Consider the following 26,513-nt stretch of genomic DNA (forward strand, 5'->3'; position numbering starts at 1 on the left):
TAACATGGGAGAAATTGTATTGCCAGCTCTATAAATTCCTAACTCTGGGCGACGTAACCACATAGCAACACAGGTTCGCATCTATTGTTAAGAAATGCTTAGAACTCATTATACTATTTTTCTGCGATTCCCATGAAACGGTCTATTCTATATACTTATAAAATTCTAGCGGTGATATTGTATCTTCGTGGTGTTTTCCGAATATATTTTATGCTAACAGCGGCCTGTGGCTTAGCTCCCGTCGCAATTTCCGTATAAAACACATCGGCTAAATATACCCAGTACAGTATTTATTTAGAAAAAAAAACTCACAGCTATTGAACAAAAAATGCGCTAAAAAAAATAGCTTATCTTAATTTATCTATTATATTATTTAGTATTCTAGCTGTTCCAGATTATATTCTACCCAATGTAGCCAATTCTATCGAAATCCGTCAAGGAAGACTTTGCGTGATTGTTTTTGAAGTGTTAAAAGTTTTGTACATAAAAGTTTGTACTACATCTCAATAACACTAAGGTAAGTGTTCTCAAAAACTCGTGCTGGCACTTATCATCTTAAATTGTACACGTGTATCATCTGTTGTTTATCTAAACTATAACTTAAATTCTTGTCATATGAAAACATACAATTATTTCATATGGCAATAATTATCACATCGCGTCAAATTATTTAGGCATATATCCGGCTTGTGATGCCTGAGTTGATGACAAAGTTCGACGTAGACTGCTTTGTATTAATGCAAGCTATGCGTTGACACAAGATAAGAACAAGCAATGTATGACGAATCATTGAGAAGGAACTACTTCTTCGTTGGAGAGTCTAAACACGTGTAGATTGTGCGTACGGTCAACGGCATATCAGTCTTATTTTTGAAGTGAAAACTTGAAAAATAAGTTTCCTAATATTAGTTCAAGACTTCAAAGACGCGGCAGAGGATTTTTTTTTTAATATTTCTAAGGAGAAGATTTATTTTTTTTGGAAATTAAGTTGTTTACAGAATAAATTGAGTCAAATTGAACAAACAAACCATTTATGAAATGAAGACACCAAATCAATTAACTATAAAAAAAAGTTTAATTCATTTTATATTGAATTGGGCACTTAGTTATCAAAACAACCAATTGTGCTTAATGATTACTCCCCACAGAGTAGCAACAAGCTCAAACGAGCTGTAGCACCCACTGCGGGGCGCCATATTTAACATTATTGTTATTAATTTGTTAACAAATGTACCTATTAACTAATGGTCGATCTGAGTTAGCCCACGCAAAACTGGCAAATAAGACCACTGGAGTAAAATGACAATAAGTTTTTACGAAAAAGAAGTCATATTTGACATATGTTTTTATTGTCGGTAGGTCTTAGTGCATTCTACGCGTGACTAAACCGTTGAAGAGTTCTCTCGTTGGGAGTGGATCCTGGCACCATAATATATTTTCATAATAATGCATGTTATGATAACGGAAACGAAGTGGAAAATTTCATGGGAACTGGAAGACTTCATCTTTTCTATTGTGTTAATTGCTAATACTGGTATCAGATTTGTTTACGCAAGTCGCCTAAAGGTATCTGACAATTAACATTACGAAAAACTTAACCAAATTTTTCCTAGCAACAGTAATGCAATGCAAGTTTAATAAAACTTGCATTGTTTTTGTTCAGAAAGTTAAATCGAATGGTCAGCCGACCTAGCCGAATTGAGAGTGAATAACGATTTGTGATGGGAATGGTAGATCGAATTTTACGGAACGAGGCTGAACATATTTCCTAACTGAATTACCTAACATAAATACTAAAACTCACTTCTCTGTTAAGACAAAGGCTTGAAATACGGATTGCAGGCTAAAATTTACCATGTTATTTTGATAATAGCAACTAAATATCCTACTAGTTAAACCTACTGATAACATAAATGTGAAAGTTTGTGAGGAAATGTCTGTGTATCTGTTTGTTATATTTCACGCGAAATCTACTGGACAGATTGTTATGAAAATTGGTATACTAGTAAAATATAACCTGGAATAACATATAGGGAACTTTTTATCCCAAAATTTCCAAGGGAGCGAAGCCCCTGGGCGTTGCAATACTGATGCATACAGCTGTTGTTAATACTGATTTGACAGACATTTGCTCTGTACACAAAAGCCAATTATGCACAAATACACAATATAATTGGTAATAATCCAAAATCCCATTTAGTCACTAATAAATGTTCTGCATTGTGGCGTGTGGTTCTACCTTAGAATAGAATCACTCTATATCCTCCCGTGGATATCGTTAGAGGCGATTAAGGGACATATAGCCTTGACAGCTGAGAGACAGCAATAACATTCCCAAGGAAGGTTGAGTTCAGACAGGCAAGAGGTTATGAAATCACAGCACAGTCTTTAAAATTGTATATTCACTTACGTTGAGTATGCATACTTATAAATATAGTTTAGGTATACATATTTTGGTATTCGCGAAACACCAGCATCCTGGTTCATGCCAGGACACAATGTTGAGCATGTCCATTTTGATGAAAACAGCATTTTAATGAAGATTGTAAAATGTTTTTTTTTTTATAAATATGTACTAATATAATATTATTTCTTCCTATTAAAATAGTTTCCCTTTTTATTTTTTTATAAATTGTAATTAATGTAACTTATCCCAAATGCAGGGAACACGCGAAGATGAGACGGATCAATGGAAAGTCAGGGACCTATGGTCCATACGATTCCCACAACTGTAGTATGAATGAAGCAACTTTGTTGTTCAATTACTAATAGAATCAAATTGACATGTTGACGACTTAATCTTGTTAGATATTGCGCAGGACCCTAACCTACAATAACAATATATATTTTGCGTCCTTTGCGCATCCTGCCCGTCCTTTTCCTTCCCTTTTATAGCTATAATAGTTGTGGCCGTGACGTACATTCTCAAATTCAAAAATATTCAAAAATATTCAAAAATATTAATTGTTCGCCGCGAACTTAGACCACGCGAACACAATATTATTTTACAAAATTGTGAATATTTCAAAAACGGCTTAACCGACTTTATTGCCCGTAAATTCCATTGGCAGATCCTACATACCTTTTAAATTTCATGAAAATCGGACCAACGGTTCGAAAGTTATCGCGTTACAAACATACATACAAAAAATGTACCTATTTTTGCCACCAGTTATCATTTGTTGATGTCAAAATGTACTCAAAACTAGACTACTACCGACTTCCAAAGCGCAGGTGAAACAAATTCACCGCTGATTTCTCCGTAAAGACGTCAAGTATCAAATATGGATTTTACAAGAGAGCGTTGCACCAGTCAACTTTGACGTTAATTTTAACCTGCGTATAAAATACGCCGTTTTATCTAAACGACGGCGGCGCGCCGGTTAAAATTAACGTCAAAGTTAACCCCAAATATGTTATATTTAATTGAACGTAACTAGCTACATCCTTCGAGGCCCTTAGCATTCCTCTGTCTCATTCGCGCGTTTTTCCCTTTTATTTTAGCGGCTGTGACGCCCCAAAACCCGGAAACCACGTTACAAATAAGGCTTAAATTTTTGTAGCGGATTTTCAGCGGTGATTTTGCGATCGGCATCCTATGTGACGTCAATTTATTATTCAATAAATAAATAAATAAAATATAATATTTATGTATTTAATAAATAAATAAAATAAATTATTTTTTTGGGATTGTTGTTGTCGCCTATCAGCTGTCAAGGTATTTTATCCCGTGTTTATCCCTTAGTCGCCTCGTATGTAATTCGCGGTAGGATAATAGAGTTATCGTATTCAGGAACAGGGAACTACACGCAAATTGAAAATTTGCCTATAGAATTTGCAAAATTTCACAATAAATTATGTAAACAGGAATTGTTGTTCTTAAGCTAAAATTGTTATCGAAATGTGGACTGATTAATTCAAATTCAAATTCAAATTGTTTATTGCTTCCTTAATGTCAAATACAGGTCTTCATTATAAAAATAGTAGCAATTAAGGACCCTGACGGGCGCTGCAATGGGAGAAGGGCCACATTTGTCGATGTTAGAGAACCTTTGTCAGTGTAAAGTGACATTATTAACATGAATAAATTTTATCTATTAAATTTAATCATTTTTGATAAGTATAAATTACTTCATGTTTCATCTTTAGGCATAATCTATTATCAGTCATACATTTTTGATAAGTCAATAATAATAATAATATTAATAAAATTAATGTCAAAAGTTCATCCTCAAGTAAGTATTTTAATTATTTGAATTAATTTTTATTGTGTAAATTTATCTTCTAAATATTCATTAATTGTGTAATAACATTTATTAATCAAGATTTCCTTAACTTTTTGTAAAAACGTTTTGATATTTTCTATTTCTTTAACGGCGTTTGGGAGTTGATTATAGATTTTTATAGACATTACTAGGGGGCTAGTTGAGTGGAGTCGGAGGCGTGAAATAGGCAGCTGCAACTTATTTTGATGTCTGAGTGTGTATTTGGTTACCATATCTTTCCGCGATTTGAAAAACTCGGGATATTTTCGGGTAAATTTGCATGCTTGTAGGATGTATATACACGGCAGAGTTAGGAGTTTGTGCTTTTTAAAATAAGGTTTGCAGCTGTCCGTTTGTTGTGTATTTGTAATTATGCGCACAAGTTTCTTTTGTAGGGTAAATATTCTATCACAGTCGGTTCCGTTGCCCCACAAAAATGTACCATAACTAAGCCATGAGTAGGCATAGGCGTAGTACGTGATAATTGCCGTTTCAGCGTCAGTGGATTTTTTTACCTCTCTGAGAGCATACGCGAACTTAGATAGTTTAGCACATAGCTTTTGGATATGCGACTTCCAGTTTATATGGCTATCTATGTTTAAACCCAGTAGAGTAAATTCATTTACTACCTCCAAGTTCATCCCATTGAAACTTATTTTAACATTTAATGATTGTTTTTGGTATGGATGGAAGACCATTAATTTTGTTTTCAAATAATTTATTTCTAAGTTGTGCTCATTCAACCAGTTTGACGTTTTTGTAAGAATGTTAATAAGTTGTTCGTGTAGATTTGTATTATCTTGAGCAGATGTTAGGATCGAAACATCATCGGCAAATAGGACACAGTGCTCTTTGATTATTTTTGGAAGATCGTTTATATATACGAGGAACAATAAACACCCGAGAACGCTACCTTGTGGTATTGAGAAATTGACTGGTTTACATTTTGATCGGATAATTTGGACCGTGCTTGTTTGGTGGTTAAAATACTCAATTTCCACGTACTGTTTCCTATCTTTGAGGTAAGAATGAAACCATTTGTGGGCGATTCCTCGTATACCTATGCCATACAGTTTGTCCAGTAGGACATCATACTGAACCTTGTCGTATGCTTTGGTCATATCCAACAATATTCCAATGCCATATCTACCCTCGTCTAGCGTTTTTAATATTTCTTGGACGTATTTAAACACTGCCAAAATGGTCGAGCGGTTTTTTCGGAAGCCATTCTGACACTCATCAAAGAGTTTGTATTTTTCGCAGAAACTATATACGCGATCAGCTACAGCTTTTTCAAAGATCTTAGAAGCCGTCGGTAGAAGTGCGATGGGGCGGTAATTGTTAAGGTCAGTCTTTTTGTTCTTCTTGTGAACGGGTTTGATGACACTGATTTTCAGAAGGTCGGGAAATATTCCTTCGTTTAATGACTGATTGATTAGAATAGTAAATGGTAAAGTTAATTCTTCCGCGCATTCCCTAAACAAATTTGGGGGCAGTTCATCTATACCGCGACTTCTTTTATTTTTATTAAATAACTAAGATCTTGAAAATTTTAAAATTTTGAGTGTCACATCTAAAATTTTGACAGTCCTAAAGTTAAGCAACTAAGAAAATTAAGAAATTAAATTATGTAACAGATTAACCGTATCAGACGATTAACGAGATCAAAAGCTGGTTGGTGCCTTTGATCTCGCAAATAAATTAGTTAAATCTTAATTCGGTTTAAAGGAAAATTTATAAGCAAAGTAACCTCTAAATGAAAATCAGTTGCCGCGATAAAAAAACAAATATTCAAATGTATTCGCAGTCTAGAACATCATTCGGTATGGTTACTGGAAAAATTGGACTTTGAAATGGTTTAGGGTATCGTAAATTTTTTATTATTCTAGCATTTTTTACCCTATCTGGATATTTTCTGTACTAATTCAATTCTTGTACTTCTTCTTCATAGTCGTATTCCTCATGGCTGAGGGTCGTGGTCATTACATGGAATGAAACACACACAACAACTTTCTTGGCATTATTATTGGAGTGTTTTGCCATTGCCTTCTCCATTTCACACACAAGTTAATAATCAACCAGTGTGCAGGTTTCCTCACGATGTTTTCCTTCACCGGAAGCGAGTGTTGGTCAATGAAAACTATACATGAGTCAGATTATTATACTAACTCATGTGGCACGTGTAGGCTTCGAACCTGGGACCTTTTTTGGACCTGTGAACTTAACCATTACACCACCACCGCTTCTTCTTTTTCTTGTACTTGCTAATATTTTTACTACCTAATGATATTAATTTAGCGTATTATTTTGGTTTTAGTGTTTATTTTAATTACCAGCTGTGCCCCGGGGCTTCGCTCCTCGTGGGAATTTCGGGATAAAAAGTATTCTATATATTATTCCTATTATATTCTACTCGTGTACTAAATTAAGTAATAATCCGTCCAGTAGATTTCGGGTGAAAGAGTAACAAACATACACACATACATCCTCACAAACTTTCGAATTAGCACTAAAAGTTGGTAAATTAGTTTCTACTCCATATTAATTGGTAACCTAATAATATTCTGCGTTCTACTAAGCTCATCCTATATGTATTTAAGTCTATAGTTGAAATATCTATATATTGTCATAATAATATTATAATCAGAAAAGATACGTATTTGTTTGTAAAGAAATAACTCCTAAACTATTGAACCCATTTAGATGGAATTTGGCACAGGGTACCTACTCGAATCACTAATCAGAGCATGTACTGATTGAGCACTTAACAGCAGAACTAAACACTCGCACTTAACACATTACAAAATGCGAACGAGGTATAGAAACCCATCACTTGTTTGCAATTAAATAAATAAATATATTAGGGCAAATCGCACAGATTGAGCTAGCCCCAAAGTAAGTTCGAGACTTGTGTTATGGGATACTAACTCAACGATACTATATTTTATAACAAATACATATATAGATAAACATCCAAGACCCGTGCCAATCAGAAAAAGATCATTTTCCATCATGACCCGACCGGGGATCGAACCCGGGACCTCTCGGTTCAGGGGCAAGCACTTTACCACCGCGCCACTGCGAGGTCGTCGTATTTTTCTGCATTACTTAGAAACGGGCTATGGTATAGTTAGAAAGCAAAGAAAGAGGTAATAATTGTCAGGCGCGAAAGCGGAACAGATTTTTAAAATAACGCATTTATGTATACATTGTATTAAAATATAGATCGGAAAATTGGCGTGCTGTCTTTCTGTACATCCTTATGAATATTGCACACAAACACAAAGTCACACAAACGGAAAAATGTAAGCAATATTTTTATTTTTAGGATTGTAGTTAGGTGTCAAAATGATCTTATAAAACAGATCCTTTGAAAGATACTTTTTACCCAAAAAAAATGTACCGTTCTCAGTGAGAAACAATATAAGTTTTTGCACAAAGGAAGACTGTCCTTATGTATGCTTAGTTCTTTAAAACTACTAACCAACGAAGTTTGATGCGGGCTTTTTAAAACAGTATAAATTGAATCAGACGAAGGTTTACATGTATTGTTATGGTTTTATCTGCCGAGTTTTATATGGTTTTAAAAGCCTTAATGGCTTAAGCCGGGACGGGCAGCTGGTAGGTATCTATATATATATATATATATAAATGTTGAATAGTATATACCACAAGAATTTTTTCGTTTGTTTAATTTCATATATTGTACGGAACCTACAAATCGTATATCGCTGCTAGGCAGATGCGCAAGCGAAGGCTAAAAAATGGTGAACTATTAAAGAGTCTATTACAAGATTGAGAAGTTCAATAAAATGATGATACTGAACGAATGCGTCACACAAATCAAGTGAGCGTTGATTTATAACGATAATGTGGCGCCATCTATTAGACGGCTGTAAACAGGATGATCTGGTGTTTAAAATTCGAGTAGGTACTGAAAATTTCGTTATCATTGTATATAATTATGTTACTAGCGACCCATCCCGGCTTCGCTCAGGTAAAGTCATAATCCTTACATATTATAAAACAAAGTCCTCTACCGCGTTTGTCTGTCTGATAAAATCAAAAACGACTGCACGGATTTTCATGCGGTTTTCACCAATAGATAGTGTGGTTCCTGAGGAAGGTTTAGGTGTATAATTTATTATGTTTTTACCCGAGCGAAGCGGGGACGGGCCGCTAGTAAGTTATTAAACAAATCCTCCGCAGGGATCACTTTATTCCGCGGTGATGTAGAGCTGAACTGACCTGATAGTCTCATCCGCACGGAGTGTCTCGCAAGTATATGTAATATTTATTTATTTATTTTTTGTTTATTTTATTATTATTTACTAACATATGTTTAAGTACCAAATGTTCATTTACTAACAAATTGATTCTGTTATCCGAAATAAAGGAATTTTGAATTTTTTTTTGAATGAACGAAACGCCAAGGTGCTATTCAAATTGGTTCACAGAACGGTATTTTTCTTGCTAAAAGGATAAACCTTGTTAATATACTTCATGAAATTTACCTATTTGTACAGTCGACTGCACATCAACCTATCAAAGTCATTGCACTTTACCCCGCTATTGTCGGGACATAAAGATCTATGAATTTCATGAATGAATTTTAACAGGAAAGATATAAGGAATTCCCAGCCCATAATTACACAATTTGTGATACCATGTGTATATGACTCATATACTACTAATTGTGTCACGAAAATGTACTTATCAAGAATTTAATAGTTGCTACCAATTGTTACTTATAACCACACTGGAAAGTATTTTTTGAAGTGAAATTATTCTTTAGCGGCGTTGTGCACTTTTTGTGATGGGTAAAAAATGTTTAACTCGCGTCAGGACACGTGACCCTGATTGAAAATTCTTAAGACGTCAAAAGTGCACGACGTTAATATTCAAGTTCTCACTCATCCGGCACTCCCGAAGTGCAAAACTTTTTTTTATTGATACGAGTAAAATATGATCACAGAACCTTGATCGATATCTGTGGACAACCTACTAATATTATGAATACGAAAGTTTGTGAGGATGTATGTGTGTATATTTGTTACTCTTATACGCAAAACCTTACTGGACAGATTATTAAGAAATTTGGTACACGCGTAGAATATAACCATAGGGTACTTTTCATCCCATGAAATGGCCACGGGAGGGTATATACTTAATATGAATAGAATATTTATATTTTAGAGGTAGTTGTTAACCCAAATCTTAATTTTGTAATATTGAAATGTCTTTGTTGTTATTTTATCTAATCATGCTTTGTTTTTCTTAGTCGCCTCCCAAGACCTCCACTGAATGATATCGAACGCTAGTATTCTAGGGCGCGAACCACACGCTACAATAACTGCCTGTTTAAAATCATTCAAACACACAAACAATGCTTGTCTACGAATGCCACTATGTCATCACAAGTCGTAAATTACATCGCATAAATACATATTCTGTCCATTCATTCAACTAATCAAGTTTATTCATACAGATAAGCTACACGTGTACATAGTTCTTACTATTAAAAAAATATAAAACCTTACAATTATCAACCTTAAGCCCTTAAAAATAAGTGTGTTAAATTTGATCACTCAAAAATTCTTCCAAGTTATACTTACTCGGAATTTTAAAACTATTACGCACGTAAATTCTCAGAAGCGAGGCGCCAAATTCTGATTCATTTTAATCACGTGATATTAATAAATTCCACCGTATAGAGATTGACCAAAATATTCATATTGGGTTAAGCAAGATTTAAAAATAAAGTTTCAGCCGAATTTTTCAGCCAGTGTCGACGATGCAAGTTTATTTTTTAATTTTCATTACATCCTAGAGAAGACATAATTTTTGTAATGAAATAATATAACAATTCCTTCTATTTGAACATATTTATCCTTTAATCAAATTTAGATTTTGGTTCGAAATTCGATTGAAACCATAATTGAAAAAAAAAAGAACAGAAACAAGTAATTTGAGTTGTGCAGTAAACTAACCTTTAAGTTGTGGTATTAGAGGTGATATTGCAATGAATATGGATTTTGGATGTGTGGTATTTTAAGTGTTATGGAAGTAAAGTGCTCAACTACAACAAATCAGCGTACAAGTTATTTGCACGTAAGTAAAACCTTTTTGTATGTTACTGCGCACTTTTGCGGTTTAATTGGTCGATCGGTCAAATCAACTTGGGATAAAAATATTCTTTTTGTATTCGTATGTAAACGTATATTTTTAAAAGGCTTAATAAATAAACATAACAGTCCCATATATTAATATTAATAGAAATTAATACGTTATTTGTATTCGCAAACATTATTTTTCAAATAATATTCTTTCCTTTCTTTTTTTTTCGAAAATTCACATATTTTCATGAACAACGAAAACAGTTGCCATATCCCCTTTATTATAGTCGTCATATTACCTCTAAGTTGACGTTAAAGAAGAAAGATTTACGTATTTTTGTTTGTAATGAATAAACACAAAAACTACTTTTGCCGATTTTGATTAAATTTGGCACAGAGATTGACGAAACCTACTGGAGTGATATAGGTTACATTATCCAAGATTGCTATAGGCTATATTCTATCTCAAAATTCCCACGGGAGCAAAGCCCCGGGAAACATCTAGTTATATATAATGGATTTTATCATGTGGGTTTCCATAAAATTATCACGAACAAATCTTTTCTCTGTATAATATTAGTATGGATTTAACAAATTACCTATCTATCAGTTTCAGTAGTTGATAATTAATAGCTGAGGGATTGGTGCGGGTTTGCATTTCACGTATTGCTGTGGAGTCGATTCGAAGTGAGATAAGAGTTAGTCTGACGCAACGAACCAATCACAATGCGGTGTGGTTGTCGTTGCGTCACAATAGCGCTATGTGATTGGTTCGCTGCGTCTCACTTCGAATCGAATCCCCCCATAATTATTTTTCATTAATCCTTCCTACTAATATTATTAATGCGAAAGTTTGTGAGAATGTATGTTTCTACTCTTTCACGCAAAATCTACTGGATTACTATACCGGATTGTTATCAAATTTGGTACACGGGTAGAATATAACCTGGAATAACACATAGGGCACTTTTTATTCCGAAATTCCCACGGGAGCGAAGCCCCGGGGCGCAGCTATTGTCTACTATGTGCAGACATAGCCTATATATAGTTTTCATAAAATCACTAATCAACGCCAGGATAAACACTTAATATAAACTAGTAAAAAAAACGTGTTGCAATCCGGGAGTGCTGGCAGAAGTGAAAACTTGAATATTAACGTTGCGCATTTTAACGTCTTACAAGTTATCGATCAGGTAATGCGCGTGTCCTGACGCGAGTTTAACATTTTTTACCGATCACAAAAAGTGTATAACGCCGCTAAAGAAGTTTTCACTTTAAAAAATCAACTTTATCTTTTGTAAATTTTAACTAAGCAAACAACCCTAACCCCACTATTTAGCATCCCTTGCACGCTGATGCCGTACATAATGATGCAACTTTGTATATCCGTTGCATTGTTAATGGGCGGTGTCTACGACGTAATGACGTCCAATACAAGGTGAAGGTTTCCATAATATAATCACATGTAGTATAGTAGCGGCCCGACCCGGTTTCGCTTGGTTAAAACCCTAATAAAAATAGCCTATATTACTTCTCAAATGTTCGTCTATCTCTGTGTAAAATATCATCAAAATTGGCCCAGCAAATGTTAAGTTTATCATTACAAAAAAAAATAACATATAAATATTTTCTCTTTACAATATTTGTGTGGCTATGGATTAACGGCGCGATCCTTTTCTTTAACCCCCGACGATATAAAGAGGAGTAGGGGTAGATGACGATTGGCGAGTTATAAATTCAACGTGTCTGTGTATCTGTATGTCTGTCCGTGACATCGTAGCAGCCAAACGACTGAACCGATTTTAATCTGTATTTTTTTTATTTGAAAGAGAATTTAATCGAAAGTGTTCATGTCTTCGGAGAATGTGCGTTAACCGTTAGGAAACTTACAGTTTTATTATACGTATAGAATGAATGAATGAATGAATGAATGAATGAAAAAAAAAACAATGTTCACGGCAAAAGAATGTGGGGGTATTTTCTGCCATCCATATTGAATTAATACCCTAACATTATATGTGAGAAAATAATTTAGAAACCAATGCCAAATGTAAATTAATGCTTTCTTAATATATTAACTGTGTAAAATTGTAATGAGTAGTGACTCGCCTTACCACGTATAAACCTATATAGATTTTTGTTGGTATTGCTTGTGTTTTTCATATAAAAAATATTAATAATGTTTATTTTTGTCAGACATGTGTATACATACCTATAATAGGTCTTATATTAGAATACATAGTGCACCATGCTGCGCATGTATTGTAACTTAAATAAATTATAAAAATAAATTATATAAGAAAAATGTATAATGGAACCACTGTGCGTGTGTGCGTCTGGTCAAATGGAGAAACTGAGAAAAAAATATTATCACGATTGGACCACACCTCTTAGAAGTACGAGTACAGTCGCGTCATCATAATATTGTGACGTTCCACGGGTGAAGTTTTTAACATGTCGGCGACTGTACTTAATATATTCATTGATATTTTGATCAAATGGTGAACTCTTCTATCGATCAGTTTATAAATTGTTTTCATTATTCGTATCTAATCAATACCTGAATTAATTTGATGAATTTAGGTAGTTTAAAATATATCATTTACATTTAAACGGGTATAATAATTAAAAAGAAATGTATGTACATTGAAAAGAAATTTTATTAAATTTAAGATTTAAAACAAAATTATCATGCTAAATATGGTAGTGTCTGTACAGTATACAATTGATTTTTTTTAAATCTTCTCAATTAGAAGTGAATATAATTGTATATAAAACGTATGTTTTAATCCCCGACGCAAAAAGACGGGTGTTAAAAGTTTAACGTGCCTGCCTGTGTATCTGTGTATCGTGGCATCGTAGCTCTCAAACGGACTAACCGATTTTCGTTTATTTTTTTTTTGTGCCATAGTTAATTTTATCCTGAGTGTTCTAAAGCCATGTTTCATGAAAATCTGCTCAGCCATTCAAAAGTTGTATTGAAATTAATGTTGAAATTTGGGGGATTTTTTAATTTGTCTAACAAACTTGTTGTTTATAATCAACCGATAATAACTAGACAGATTATGATAAAATTACACAGAGATGATAGACGAGTTAAATAAATAAACCCATTTTTGAAACCGGCATAGATTAATTGAGTTAAAGCTTAGTTCAAAAGTTCACCCTACAAACATGAAGGTATCACACGCATCAGAATTAATGTCACAAAGTCTTATCTACAAATCCCTGTCTCACATCACGTCACCACTCACTGCAGACGGCGCCGGCCCTAGCACACGGCTGTTACCCTGGGCGAAGGTTACTGGGGGCACCAAAATCCCAATATTTACTTTTAATGCGATAATATCACCATAGGGTACTTTATGAAGGCGTCATAAAGTGATTTCCAAAACCTTTACCTTTACTAATACCTTTGGAATAGCTATATTTAAATTGCCAAACAATGTTTTTTTTAGGATTTTTTAAGATCATCAAAAAACTGCTATTTGAGTTGTTTAATTCTATTTATAAATTAATTAACGCCCCGTCCCGACTTCGCTCGGGTAATAACATAATAAATTAAACATCTAAACCTTCCTCAGGAATCACACTGTCTACTGGTGAAAACCGCATGAAAATCCATGCAGTAGTTTTTGAGTTTATCGCGAACAGACAGACGCGGCAGAGGACTTTGTCTTATAATATGTTTACAAATTAGTAATTTCAATGTTAAATTTCTAATTTGTTTCGATAAAATTGCTGATAACAACTTACAATCGCACAATATTTATTCCAAAAAAAGGGGGGCGCCTTTTATAGTTTTTATCCCGTGCCAAACCGCGTAGGGCCGGCCCCCACCACAGGGAATCTGTAGCCATGTGTCCCGACAGTATATATACGAGTCTCCTACATTTCTTCCTTCATACTCAAACGTGAGGCAAAGACGTCCACACCCTGTTGTTAGTAATTTGGTGTTTTGTGATAGTGTATTATACGCGGTACGTATTTTAATTCGGATTTTCGTTCGACACTACGGGAATTCAGTGTAAGGTGCGTAAGATTTTTCGAAGGCTTTTTAAATATTCCAATTTTGGAACTATATTCATAAAACAATTTAATTTGATCACACAGCTGCGTGATGTCAAATGTACCTACTAAGAATATGTTGTAGTCGAGTCTAATTAATTTCAGTCTGTCCACTTTTTTGAATTATTTTCTCTAATGTGCCAGTTAAAGATATCTTCCATTTGCAAGCTGCATTTTTTAAATGACAGAAAACTATCTGTCATTTAAAAAAAATGCAGCTAGATTACATAGATCTGATTACTTTATCGACCAATTTAAATATTTTATAAGCAATCTGAATATTAGTATTATTTTTCAATTTACGTTCTTTTTCATGCGTCGCTCTCCAGCGATTTTAGAAAATTGATTTTACTGAACGTGTGTTGAACTTTTGACTTGTTTAGTTTTATTAGTGTGAAACAGTTTGATTTGGATAAAGACATAATTGGCTGGATTGGAATTTAAAATATTTCTTGATGTCATAAAAACCAATACCTCTGAAATACAACACACATCCAAACAAATTATCTTTTATATCTATCAAATCCTGGTTGACTGGAAGAGATCCACTCATGGGATAAGTTCGCCGTTGCCTTTAAGTTACTGTTTAAATTTTGTTATCAATGCATATTTAAATAAACAGTAGAATAAAACATTTATGTACATCGAATACAAATGTATTCAATGTATGTAAATACATAAAAACAAAATTAGGCGATAGAGTCACAATAAGATATTGAAAAAAAAATTTTTTTTGGTTGTACACGCTAATGTCCGGTACTACTGGACAGATTCGAATAAATTTTTTTTGTTATTAAGCCTGGGCAACATATAGGGTATAAAAGATTTAGATAACTGGAACACATGAAGGAGAACTGTGATGGTACCGCTAAACTATAGGAATAATATAGAAATGACGACTTAACAAAAGCGGGCATCAGCTAGTCTATTATACATAATATAATAAAACTCTAAGTGGGATATGTATACATAGGAGATAATAAAGAAAAATAGTCACGGGCTATCTTTATGGTATAAGTATCTATGCATATTAGAAGGTGAAATAATATTTTTTAGAGTTTTTGTCTGTCTGTTCGCGCATCACGCAAAAACTACTGGATGGAATTTGATGTGGTTTTTATAGTTTCATAGCGGATAGTCTACTGATATATATTATATAGTCTACAGAAAGATAACATAAATTCTGATATATAAAAATTATGGTTAAATTATGGTATAAATTATCGGGTATAGGTTTAATTGCGATATATCACTTAGAACCCGAGATATAATTAAATAATAAGACAACAGAAACAATAAAAGAAAAAAAAAACAAAAAAGAACAGAATGAATAACAGTATTCCCAAAGAGGATTCACGTCAGATATGCGGCCAGTCTTAAAACCAAAATTGAATCAATTTTTAAACGCCTGGCTACAAGGCGTCACAGCATGGAGAAAGAATTAGTAAAAACTTTATCCTTCATGAGGGCTGATGGTCGTGGTCATTACGTGGAATGAAACACACACAACAACTTTCTTGGTTATTAATGGAGTGGTTTGCCTCTGCCTTCTCCATTTCACACACAAGTTAAGAATCAACCAGTGTGCAGGTTTCCTCACGATGTATTCCTTCACCGGAAGCAAGTGGTGGTCGATGAAAACAACTATACGTGAGTCAGATTGGTATACAAACTCATGATTCGAACCTGGGACCTTTCGACCCATAGACGGGCGTCTTAACCATTACACCGCCATCGCTTCTAAAACTCGTAAAAATTTAATATAACGCTATAAAAATAACGTTTTAATCTAACGGGTAACGGCGTTTACATAGTTAGTGCATAACGGCCACCAGATGGCTGTTGAAATGGTGGTAGGTTGCACAGTAACCATTTGTCTAGATTCAGATCCAGATTTATCTATTGCAAGTCACAAGTTTCAAGTTTTTACTTATATGTAAATATAAATACGTATAAATATATTAGGACAAATCACACAGATTGAGCTAGCCCCAAAGTAAGTTCTAGACTTACTTATTGGATACTAACTCAACACGATACTATATTTTATAACATACATTAAAATATAAACATCCAAGACCTGGGGCAATCGGAAAAAGATCATTTTCCATCATGACCCGACCGGGGATTGAACCCGGGACCTCTCGGTTCAGAGGCAAGCACTTTACCACTGCGCCACCGAGGTCGTCAAAAGATGTTTTTTATATGTAACGTACAAATGACGCCCTGCAAGGGCACAGAGAACATGAGGGCAGCTAGTTGTCAACTTACTTACAAATTACACATTACATGTCACCTTTTTATTATTTACAAATAAATCAATTAGTTAAGTCGAGAAATTGAAGTCAATATTAATTAAATGTGTTTGTGCCATCTTTTGTTTTTGGAAATTTAAAATTATCGTTAAAAAAATACAGAATTTAGAAACAAATTTACTTATTTCATTTTTTGTAGATTTTTAACCCCTAACGCAAAAAGAGGAATGTTATAAGATTGACCGCTAAGTGTGTCTGTCCCTCTGTGTACGTGGCACCGTAGTTCATCAACGGGTGAGCCGATTTGGATGAGTTTTTTTTTTTATTTGATAGCTAATTTTTATGCGGTAGTTCTTAGATATGTTTGATCACAATCGGTTCAGCCGTTCAAAAGTTGTAGCTAAATGAATATTGATAGTCGGAAGTTTTTCCATTTGTCTAACAAATAAACTTGTTTACGGAGATATTATCACGTCTTTGATATGTAATTGTAATGGCATTATATTGCATTAGTTGCCCGTCCCGGCTTCGCTCGGGTAAAAACATAATGAATTGTACACCTAAAGCTTCCTCAGGAATCACGCTATCTATTTGTGAAAACCGCATCAAAATCCGTGCAGTACTTTTAGAGTTTATTAGCGAACAGACAGACAGACGCATGTGAGGACTTCGCCTTATAATATAAACATATATTGCGGATCGAGACGGTAGCATATTGAAAATTGTGTTTAGTCTAAAATGACTAATCGCCGAATACCTTTGTTTTAGTATCATCAGCAGAAGTATAAGTAGAATACTATCCGTACTAATATTATTGGAATTATTACATAATCTATGCTAATAATAGGTACTCGTATAATAAATGTGAATATCTGTTTGTTTAATTGTCCTTCTTTCGTCAAAAGGAATATTGGATTGAAGCTATTTTTGATATGGAAACATTAGGAGAGCTGGAGTCTCTCTCCGGGTATAGGTACAGGCCTAGGAGCTGGTTTCGGGACGTCACTGCCAAGAATGTTACCGAACACACTCTTATGTCGTATCATTTTTCGGTCACCCATCCGTGACCGTTTCGGTCACAGATAATTGTGGAAGTTGCATGCACTACACCACTGAACTTCTATGAGTTGCTTATTATTTCGTGGTATTCCATTCAGAACGCCGAATCGAAGAACACCACCAGAGGGCGCAAACTGGCACACTAGCGCCACCGTCACATTTTTATCAAATACAATTTTTTATTGACGACAAAAGTGATTTAATACAAATTATGCTAAATCTAGATAAAAGATTTGATTAGTAAGTTTTATTTCTCGTACATAGTTGCCACAATTTCTTAAACTAAAAACGGTGGCCATCCAAATCCGCGTACACTCTATTTCTTCTTAGGAGTGCTAACAGGTTAACAAATCTTCACAGTACCGAAAGTAATTTCATAAAAAGTCTATTTTAATTTAAATTGACGCAAAATCTTCAAAAGACATGGTATTGTTTATATAATAATATTAAACGGAAGGAAGGAAGAACAGATTGTAAAGAAAAAAAAAAAACATTTACGTATATATTTTTTTCGTGAATACTTTAAACTTTCACATTTATAAATATTAGTAGGGGTATAGTTTAGTTTTCGTATACAATAAAGAAAGTCGCCTCATACGATTCAAGGAACAATAAAATTAATATGAAACTTTAACTATTCGTCTAGAGTATCTCTGTACCGAAATACACCCAAAGAAACTAGTGTGAATCGCATCGGCGCCGTCCGAATTGGTGCGCAAAACGGAATGCCTTGTTATTTAATAAATTCACCAGTCACTTGTCGAATCGCATACAACCAGATTTTGATTGCATAACACAAAAGCACTCTGGAATTCGTGGACATCAATGATGGTGACTCATATAATGATACAAGACGATATGAATTGAATGGGCCTTGAGTAATCTTATCGGAAATAATATTTGCTTTTTATTAAATTGTATTTAGCTTTGTGCGATAAAATTTAGATACTTATTTAACATTGTTTTATTAATCACCGACGCAAAAAGAGGGGTGTTATAAGTTTGACCGCTGGTGTATCTGTCTGTCTGTCTGTGTACGTGGCACCGTAGCTTGTTATATCGTAGTTTTGTTTGTCTTTATAAGTTTATTTGTTAGACAAATTAAAAAAAAAAACCCGACTTCCAACATTCATTTCGCTACAACTTTTGAACGGCTGAACCGATTTTCATAAAACATGGCTAAGAACACTCGGGAGAAAATTATCTATGACACAAAAAATCCGTTCTGTCCAAAAATCCGTTTGGGATCTAAGATGCCACAGACACAGACAGGCACGTTAAACGTTAAACACTCGTCTTTGTGCGTCGGGGCTTAAACATTATAAATAGGTTAATGATTTTGTTTTATTTTTATTTATACAAGAATAACAAACAGTTATATAATAAAGATTAACAAAATGGTCTTATATTAAGTGTTAGTACTTACATAACCCACTTCGTTATTCCACATGTTAAATAATAAATTTACAAAACAAGGGCAATTACAGTGCTTGTGATTGAATGTAAAACAAACTAGACAAACTGTTGAAAAAAAAAAACAAATTTAAAAGAAATAAAAATATATAGGTACCTACTTAATCATAAACTACATAGGACAAATACAAGGGATAACACATACAATTAGTATGTATGACTTTATATGAGTAGAATGTTAACTTGAGTGTGTCGAGTTTCGAGGATCAACCCTTCTCACAAAAGCCTTTTTTAAACTTGAGCCGTATCTCTTTCTCTCTTTTTTAAGTTGCATTCTAGGCTGTGATGCCCCAAAAACCGGAGTTCTCGTAAAAAAACCTTTTAAGTATATATATATATACAGATGCGAAAAGACAATAAAAAATCTTTCATCAAAAAGAAAGAGAGATAATTATCTGCTAACACTGGTGTCAGATTTTATTCAAGTCGCCTAAAGGCATCTGACATTACCTTACGACTACTTACCCCGCCATCTAGTGGCAAGAGAGAGAGAGATGCATCTGCATTTGGAGCTTTGACGCTGCCTAAAGTCAACCTCTCCTTGAGAATAATGTCAGTTATAATTGTACACGTGGCTTTAGCTCTGATGGCAAAATGCATTTTAATGTGATAAGCCAGAACCGGCTGGGATCGACTCCCGACGAGGGAACTCCTCGACTATTTATTATAACCCTTATTTTTCACCTTACAGATCATCTGAATACTCAACTACTAGCGACATCTACAATCGAATAGCCGAAATGATCAGTTTAGTTTCGCTACTCGCCGCCGCGCTAATGTCGCTACAGTGCGCGCATAGTAGCGCTGCATTGATTGGCAGTAAAAACTTATTGGACAACACTTTACAGCCAAATGGTGAGTCCATTTAATTTATTCTATTATTTTTCTGTCGAAAAACCCGTCAAAAGCGTTGAAAAACGAATAGGTTTTGTTTACCATTGTTAGACGAATTTAGTCTATTTAAACCCTGAGGTCCGACGCTCCCTGGCTATGGAAGAACCCGGGAAAACGCTGAGAGCTTGTATAGCCAGCTTAAAATCAGCACTATAGTTAATATTCTTCCACAGCAATATGCTGGTCTGGTCGCTTTTTCAACAATATCTTGTCTAAAAGTTAATTAATCTCAATTTAACTCGAATAGTTGTGTTATTATTAGTTTACTAATAATATTTTTTGTCGAATAAGCGTATTTCATTTCATTCTATATGCCTATAGAAATAATGTAAATATGTTTATTCGACAAAAATATAGCATAAAAAAGTTATTGCTTATTTAACCCCACAAAGTGTAAAGAAGGAGGGAACTTACATTCACAAGAGAATTTCCCACGAATTGCCGAGAATTTTGGTAATTGATCCATATAAAAAGTTAAATAAGTATATTCCTCATAATTCCATATGCATATGTACATTAAACATCGTGACAAAACATACAATAGAGTATATACGTAAAAGGAAGTCATGAAATTCAAAACTGAAGTAAGTATGAATATTTGAATACTATATGAAATATCAAGTATTGCTCAAAATAACGACGGACGAAGGGGTAAAAGAATTTTATGTTTAAATTATTTTATTACAATTTCCTTATTGAATATTGAATTGTATAGAAAGGTATTAAGAATTACAAATGTTAACAAAATTAACATTTGGTTTACATAAAGGTTTTCTTAAATTATTGACAATAAAGTATATAGGTAGTATATAGGTAACTTAGCTGAGCTACGTATATATATTTTTTTGACGAAATTAAAAATCAAAATTAAAATTTAATAAAACCGATTTTATTTTGCACAGGATGTGTCCAGACTATTGTAGTACTGTTGTAGACGGATGTTAGTCCATTCATACTAAGTAGGTACTTATGAGTATTATAATAAATTAATGTAAAAGTGTGTGTTTGTTTGTCCTTTTGCACATCAATATGAGTAAAGATTGTTTTGTGATAGTTGGATGGGTGAAGATGAAGATTCACGGATACTTTTTTCTGGACCTTGGAATATACATACCCACCTATCTAATACCCAGTGACAAAAAAATATGTCAGTCCAACTTATCACTAATTAAATTTTCGAAATTAGACGCACAAAATCTTAAATTTAAAATTGGTAATAAATCATTCATTTGTGGCAATCAAAATGGGAAATTTGCTGATATTAAACAAAATCACCGTAAAGAATTCGATACAGAACCTCATTTTGTATTCACAACGCTCAGATTTGTATTGACTTGCAAAGTCACCAGTCTGCGAAATAGGTACCTATTTTAAATTGTGATCGATCTGATACATAAATACATGATTCGGAGTGGTAGGATTGTGTATGGTAACCATTAGGTATATTATATGTGGTGCGCTGTACGGCTTTTGCTTACCAAGTGGTTAGCAAGGTCAAAATGAGGACAAATCACACAGATTGAGTTTCCGAGCGATTTGTGATACTGCCAATACTATTAATACATAACTACTTATCTATCATAACACCAACAATTTTGTACAAACTTTTATTTAACTTGCAATGTATGTAAGTATGTATGTTCGGGGATTGAGATGGAATTTTTTACACACATTTAGTTTGAGCACTCGGTTACCGAATAAAAAATATGAATATGACCCATGAATATGACAATGAATTATTAATCGGCTCCCGACGATTTCTCAACGGTTTACTGTACGGACATTTTTTTCAGCTACCATTTTTAATGTATTTCATTATTTTATATTTCAGTAATCACAACTCCTAAGAAGAAGATGTTAAAATCCTTTGTGTCCATACTTGGAGCTCCACCTGAGAGGGCCAGGCTGGTGCGAGGGTCACGCATTGAGCTGCCGTGCGAGGCGATGGGGCACCCGACCCCAACACTGCAGTGGCTGAAGAATGGCGAACCTATTGTTGATGTAAGTGTATTGACGTGGATCTCAGAACGTATCGACCGCTGCGGCCGTGCTGTCATTATGATCCGTTCAATTTCTTGAGGAAGCAATATTTCAAAATCAATCTATACTATTATTATAAAAGGTAAGAGTTTGTGAGTTTGTTTGTTTGAGGCACTTCGTGGCTTATGAGTGAGGCTTTCACCATTAGAAAGGTACACTATCCAAGATTGCTATAGGCTATATTCCATTTCAAAATTCCCACGGGAGCGAAGCCCTGGACAACATCTAGTCGTTCATAAAATTGACATTACTATTAGTACAGATGAATTATTTTAAAGTCGAATAGTACAAAATAAATCTTGTCGTTTTTTAAATTTGAAAAATTATAATGACATCTTGGCCGCAGCGGTCGAAACTCTCTGAGCTGAGACCCACCCCTTGATGGCCTTGAACCAAAGAGATGACGAAGACCTGGTGTATCAAGTTTCGTACAACGACCATTACTTATACACTAGATTAAATAAGTTTTTCACCTGATTCCAGTATGAAGAAAGCGCAAATGAGATCATGAGCGTCCACCCGTCGAGCATCACAGGAGTCAAGTCGTTATACATTGTGACCGAGGCCGCGAGTGGCGACATCTACACGTGTGTCGCGACATCTGACGGGATTGAGAGGATGGCTTCAACTACTGTGTTTGTTGAGGGTACATTTTTTAATCAATGTTTTGACGACCTTGCCACATCCACTGTTACAATAATAGTATCTATGCTATTATAATAAAGAGGTAAGCGTTTGTGAGTTTGTATGTTTGAGGTGGGTAATCTCCGAAACTACCAAACCGATTTCCAAAATTCTTTCATCACTAGAAAGATACATTATCCAAGATTGCTACAGACTATATTTTATCTGAAAATTCCCACGGGAGCGAAGCACCGGGCAACATCTAGTAATAAATATATTAGGACAAATAACACAGATTGAGCTAGCCCCAAAGTAAGTTCGAGACTTGTGTTATGGGATACTAACTCAACGATACTATATTTTATAACATATACATATTATAGAAACATCTAAGACCCGGGCCAATCAGAAAAAGATCATTTTCCATCATGACCCGACCGGGGATCGAACCCGGGACCTCTCGATTCAGAAGGAAGTACTTTAACACCGAGGTCGTTAAATGTTGACATCAGTCCATGGAACAAAGCCTAAAAGCATTATTATATGCTTCTAGATCAACGCAGAAAACAGAAAAACTGTGCAAATTGTATGAAGGTTCGACGTACGTCAACTCATGTCAGTGACAAACCCGCAATAGAAAATGGGGTGTTCCCATTGTTCCGTTGCGTTGCGACGCGTAGTAAGTACGTTGTAGCTCCATCGTGTCCCGTTGTTTTGACATTGACGAGCGTTGCTATACGTTTATTATTACGAAACTTCAAAGAATTTCTACGTTGTTCTTCGTTGGTCCGTCCATGATGGAGGACGTCGCAGTGCAATTGAGCAATGGGAGCACGCTATAGGTACACTGTCGCTATAGACTATAGAGTTAGTAGGTACTCCGTACGAAGTACCTAATTTTTCATTGAATACGTTACAGCAAAGCAATTTCATCTATTGACGTGACAACGTCTTAAATTAGGTTGCGGCTGGGAGTCACTTATGAAAAAGTGTAACGCCCGGTAACGTTACGATGAGTCACCGAACGAGAGAGAGGCCCGCCGAATGCCTTGCGTCTCTCTCCCACTCAATTATGATCGGTCTGCCGCGCGCGTAAAAAGACGTTGTCACGTAAAATCTTCGCCCGTAAAACCGACTTTACAGGCAACCATTTTTTATTTTTTATTTTAAACTTTCATGAGTTTTTATATCTTTAGCTTATTGATTTTTGTTACAATTTAAACATTTCATTTATTTAAAAGGTAAGGGATCAGCATTTGCTGATTATCTTTCAAACACAACACACTTTACCAATATAATTAAAACTTTATTTTAATTATGTCAAGAACAGTAACTTAGGAAATATATGCTTATAAGTATATTAAAGCAAATTGACACCAAGTTATTTTGTTGCCGATTATAATTTCCTAGGAGTTTTTGTACTTTTATGTATGTCAAGTTGGAGCCATGCCCCATTGCCGCGCAGCATGTTGCAGCTCCGTCGTGCCCTTTGTTCTCTATAGGTTTTGACAATGACGTGCGTTTATGTAAACCAGCAATATACATATTATGTCTCTTAGTACACTCGATAGAGAGTTGTTTAATGCCGGCTCCACACTGTCGTCTAAGAGTTCACCGAACTTAGCGAATTCGATATACATTGCTGATCTTTTATTGCGGTAAACAAAGCACTCATACAATACTATTCATTGCTCGCGCATTCGCATATATAGACGCAGCATTATAAGACGATATATTTTATAACACGCTTGTTTATTACAGACGCAAATGATGAAATCACAGCCCTCGAAGCCTTACTTCAGAGGGCAACCGGACCAATCCCAACATATTCCTACCTGGAGGTATTCCAGGAAATGGGCACCAGTCTCGTGCTGCCGTGCAGGGCGTACAGCTACGGGAAGACCAGGGTGCTGTGGACTTTCAACGGAGAGGAGGTCACGCAGGCCAGTCCGAAAATGAGGGTAAGTTTCTTTTTACAAGTTCATTTTCCATCATGACTCGACCGGGGAATTGAACCCGAGACCTCTCGGTTCAGAGGCAAGCACTTTACCACTGCGCCACCGAGGTCGTTAAAAAATTCCTCTTTATAATGCCAGCTCCACACTGTCGCCTAACAGTTTGCCAAACTTTGGCGGATTCATAAACAAGTGTCTGAAATGTGTCGTGAGTTCGGCGACAGTGCTTGCATAATATTAGTATGGATAGTATGGATGTATGGATCAATCAATATGTACAATATAAAATTTCCAATTTGTTCCAGGTGTTACCGTCAGGAGACCTGCTCATCACGTCTCTGGACTTCAAGGACATGGGCGGGTACAGCTGCACGGTGAAGAATATGTATGGAGAGAGTACCACTAACACTTTTGTGTACCCGATGAGCAAGGATTAAACAGGTATACATGAAAACGTAAATAAAAAATTGTTTATTTGCTGCAACATATAGTAGGAACATTTTTACAAAATCTGCAATTGAATACATATACTGCAGAGAGCTTACAATCTAGAAATACCTGGTGACTTCCTCACTGGGCAAGCCTGAATCGAAGAAGCCTACATCTATTATAAACTTTTGCGTTACTGAATGACAGACAACGCACAGCCGAAACTACTGGGCATAGAAAGCTGAAATTTGGTGTGTAGATTCCTAGGACAGTGTAGCGGGGCACGTTGCGGCTCAGTCATTTTCTTAATGTTCTGACGGTGACGTGAATTGAATTTCTTGAATATATGTTCGGGTGGAATCTTGTAACTCAATTTTGAAGCAGATATCTTCAACGCGAATTGAACTGAAATGTTTTACACATTTTTAGTTTGGATGACAATGCGTTATTATCTCGATGGTTTACTGGACGGTCATGATTCTTTTTGTCACTATATAACTAGATACATTATGTAAATATTCATGCAAAATTTAAATTAAATTGGTTAAGTAAATAAAGCGTGAAGAGGCAACAAACTTACTTTCGTTTTATTACAAGAGTTAGCTTGCACCCAAAAATGGTTTAACAAATACATTTCACTCTTTCCAGTGGTGCATAGTTCCGCCGACCAACAGTGACCCGCCGATACAAGATCGATGTTCCTATACTTAAGTGTATATTGACTTAATAAATACTTAACTTATTGTTAAGGTGCGCGAAGACTTGGAGCGTTCGCATGAAGAATTTGGGACAGTTATGTTGGACAAATTCTATCATATTCCTTACAACTATTCGTTAAATGACAAACATTTGTTGAGCAATTCCAATGTTTATATTATACACACAAACACCTTTTCTTTCTTAATCGACTTCAAAAAAGTGGAGGTTCTCAATTTGTCGCGGTGTTTTATTTTAATCCTATAATGTATATTAGTGTAGAGAAAATAAATAAATAATTAAAATAGTAGCAATCGTTAAACTATGCATGATCAATTCTAGTTGTAATTTCAGGTATGAAAATACTTTTGCTTCTTGATAGTTTCAAATGTGTGACGTCTATATTATTGTTTAGTCCTAGTATTCATACTGAGTTGTTTTATTGGGAAATTTATTCCCAATAGACTTGTAGACCACTAGAAAATTTTATTTTCGATAGTCTTAACATTAAAACTAAAATCCCTCCTCTGTTATTAATCTTCCTGTTGTGTAGACATTTAACATTCGAAACTGTACCCTTTTGGTGATGGGAATGTTATGAGTCTTTGCGCACCTTTAGATTTAAGTTGTGAAGATGTA

General features: G+C 34.8%; 1 protein-coding gene across 3 annotated transcripts; it reads left to right on the forward strand.

Annotated features, from left to right (window-relative positions):
• The first annotated feature begins 9,749 nt into the window (after positions 1–9,749).
• On the forward strand, positions 9,750–26,264 carry LOC128681123 (neural/ectodermal development factor IMP-L2-like). Of its 3 annotated transcripts, none has more exons than XM_053764756.2 (7): positions 9,750–10,376; positions 19,928–20,091; positions 21,962–22,131; positions 22,654–22,816; positions 24,556–24,755; positions 25,055–25,190; positions 25,827–26,264. In XM_053764756.2, the coding sequence occupies exons 2-6, from the start codon at positions 19,977–19,979 to the stop codon at positions 25,184–25,186; spliced, it is 780 nt and encodes a 259-aa protein (XP_053620731.1). In that variant the 5' UTR covers positions 9,750–10,376; positions 19,928–19,976; the 3' UTR covers positions 25,187–25,190; positions 25,827–26,264. The 3 variants fall into 3 exon arrangements, with proteins under 3 accessions (XP_053620731.1, XP_053620729.1, XP_053620730.1); XM_053764754.1 differs by lacking the exon at positions 9,750–10,376 and adding an exon at positions 14,279–14,413; XM_053764755.1 differs by lacking the exon at positions 9,750–10,376 and adding an exon at positions 14,281–14,361.
• The last annotated feature ends 249 nt before the right edge of the window (positions 26,265–26,513 follow it).

Source organism: Plodia interpunctella, chromosome 26 (assembly GCF_027563975.2).
Source record: "Plodia interpunctella isolate USDA-ARS_2022_Savannah chromosome 26, ilPloInte3.2, whole genome shotgun sequence".
Lineage (NCBI taxonomy): Eukaryota > Metazoa > Arthropoda > Insecta > Lepidoptera > Pyralidae > Plodia > Plodia interpunctella.

What these genes read in the sequence shown, in the direction of transcription:
- LOC128681123 (XM_053764756.2), top strand. Translation starts at nt 19,977, where the DNA reads ATGATCAGTTTAGTTTCGCTACTCGCCGCCGCGCTAATGTCGCTACAG. An exon ending in CAACACTTTACAGCCAAATG is followed by an intron (nt 20,092 to 21,961) that starts GTGAGTCCATTT and finishes TTTATATTTCAG; the next exon opens with TAATCACAACTCCTAAGAAG. An exon ending in AGGCCAGTCCGAAAATGAGG is followed by an intron (nt 24,756 to 25,054) that starts GTAAGTTTCTTT and finishes AATTTGTTCCAG; the next exon opens with GTGTTACCGTCAGGAGACCT.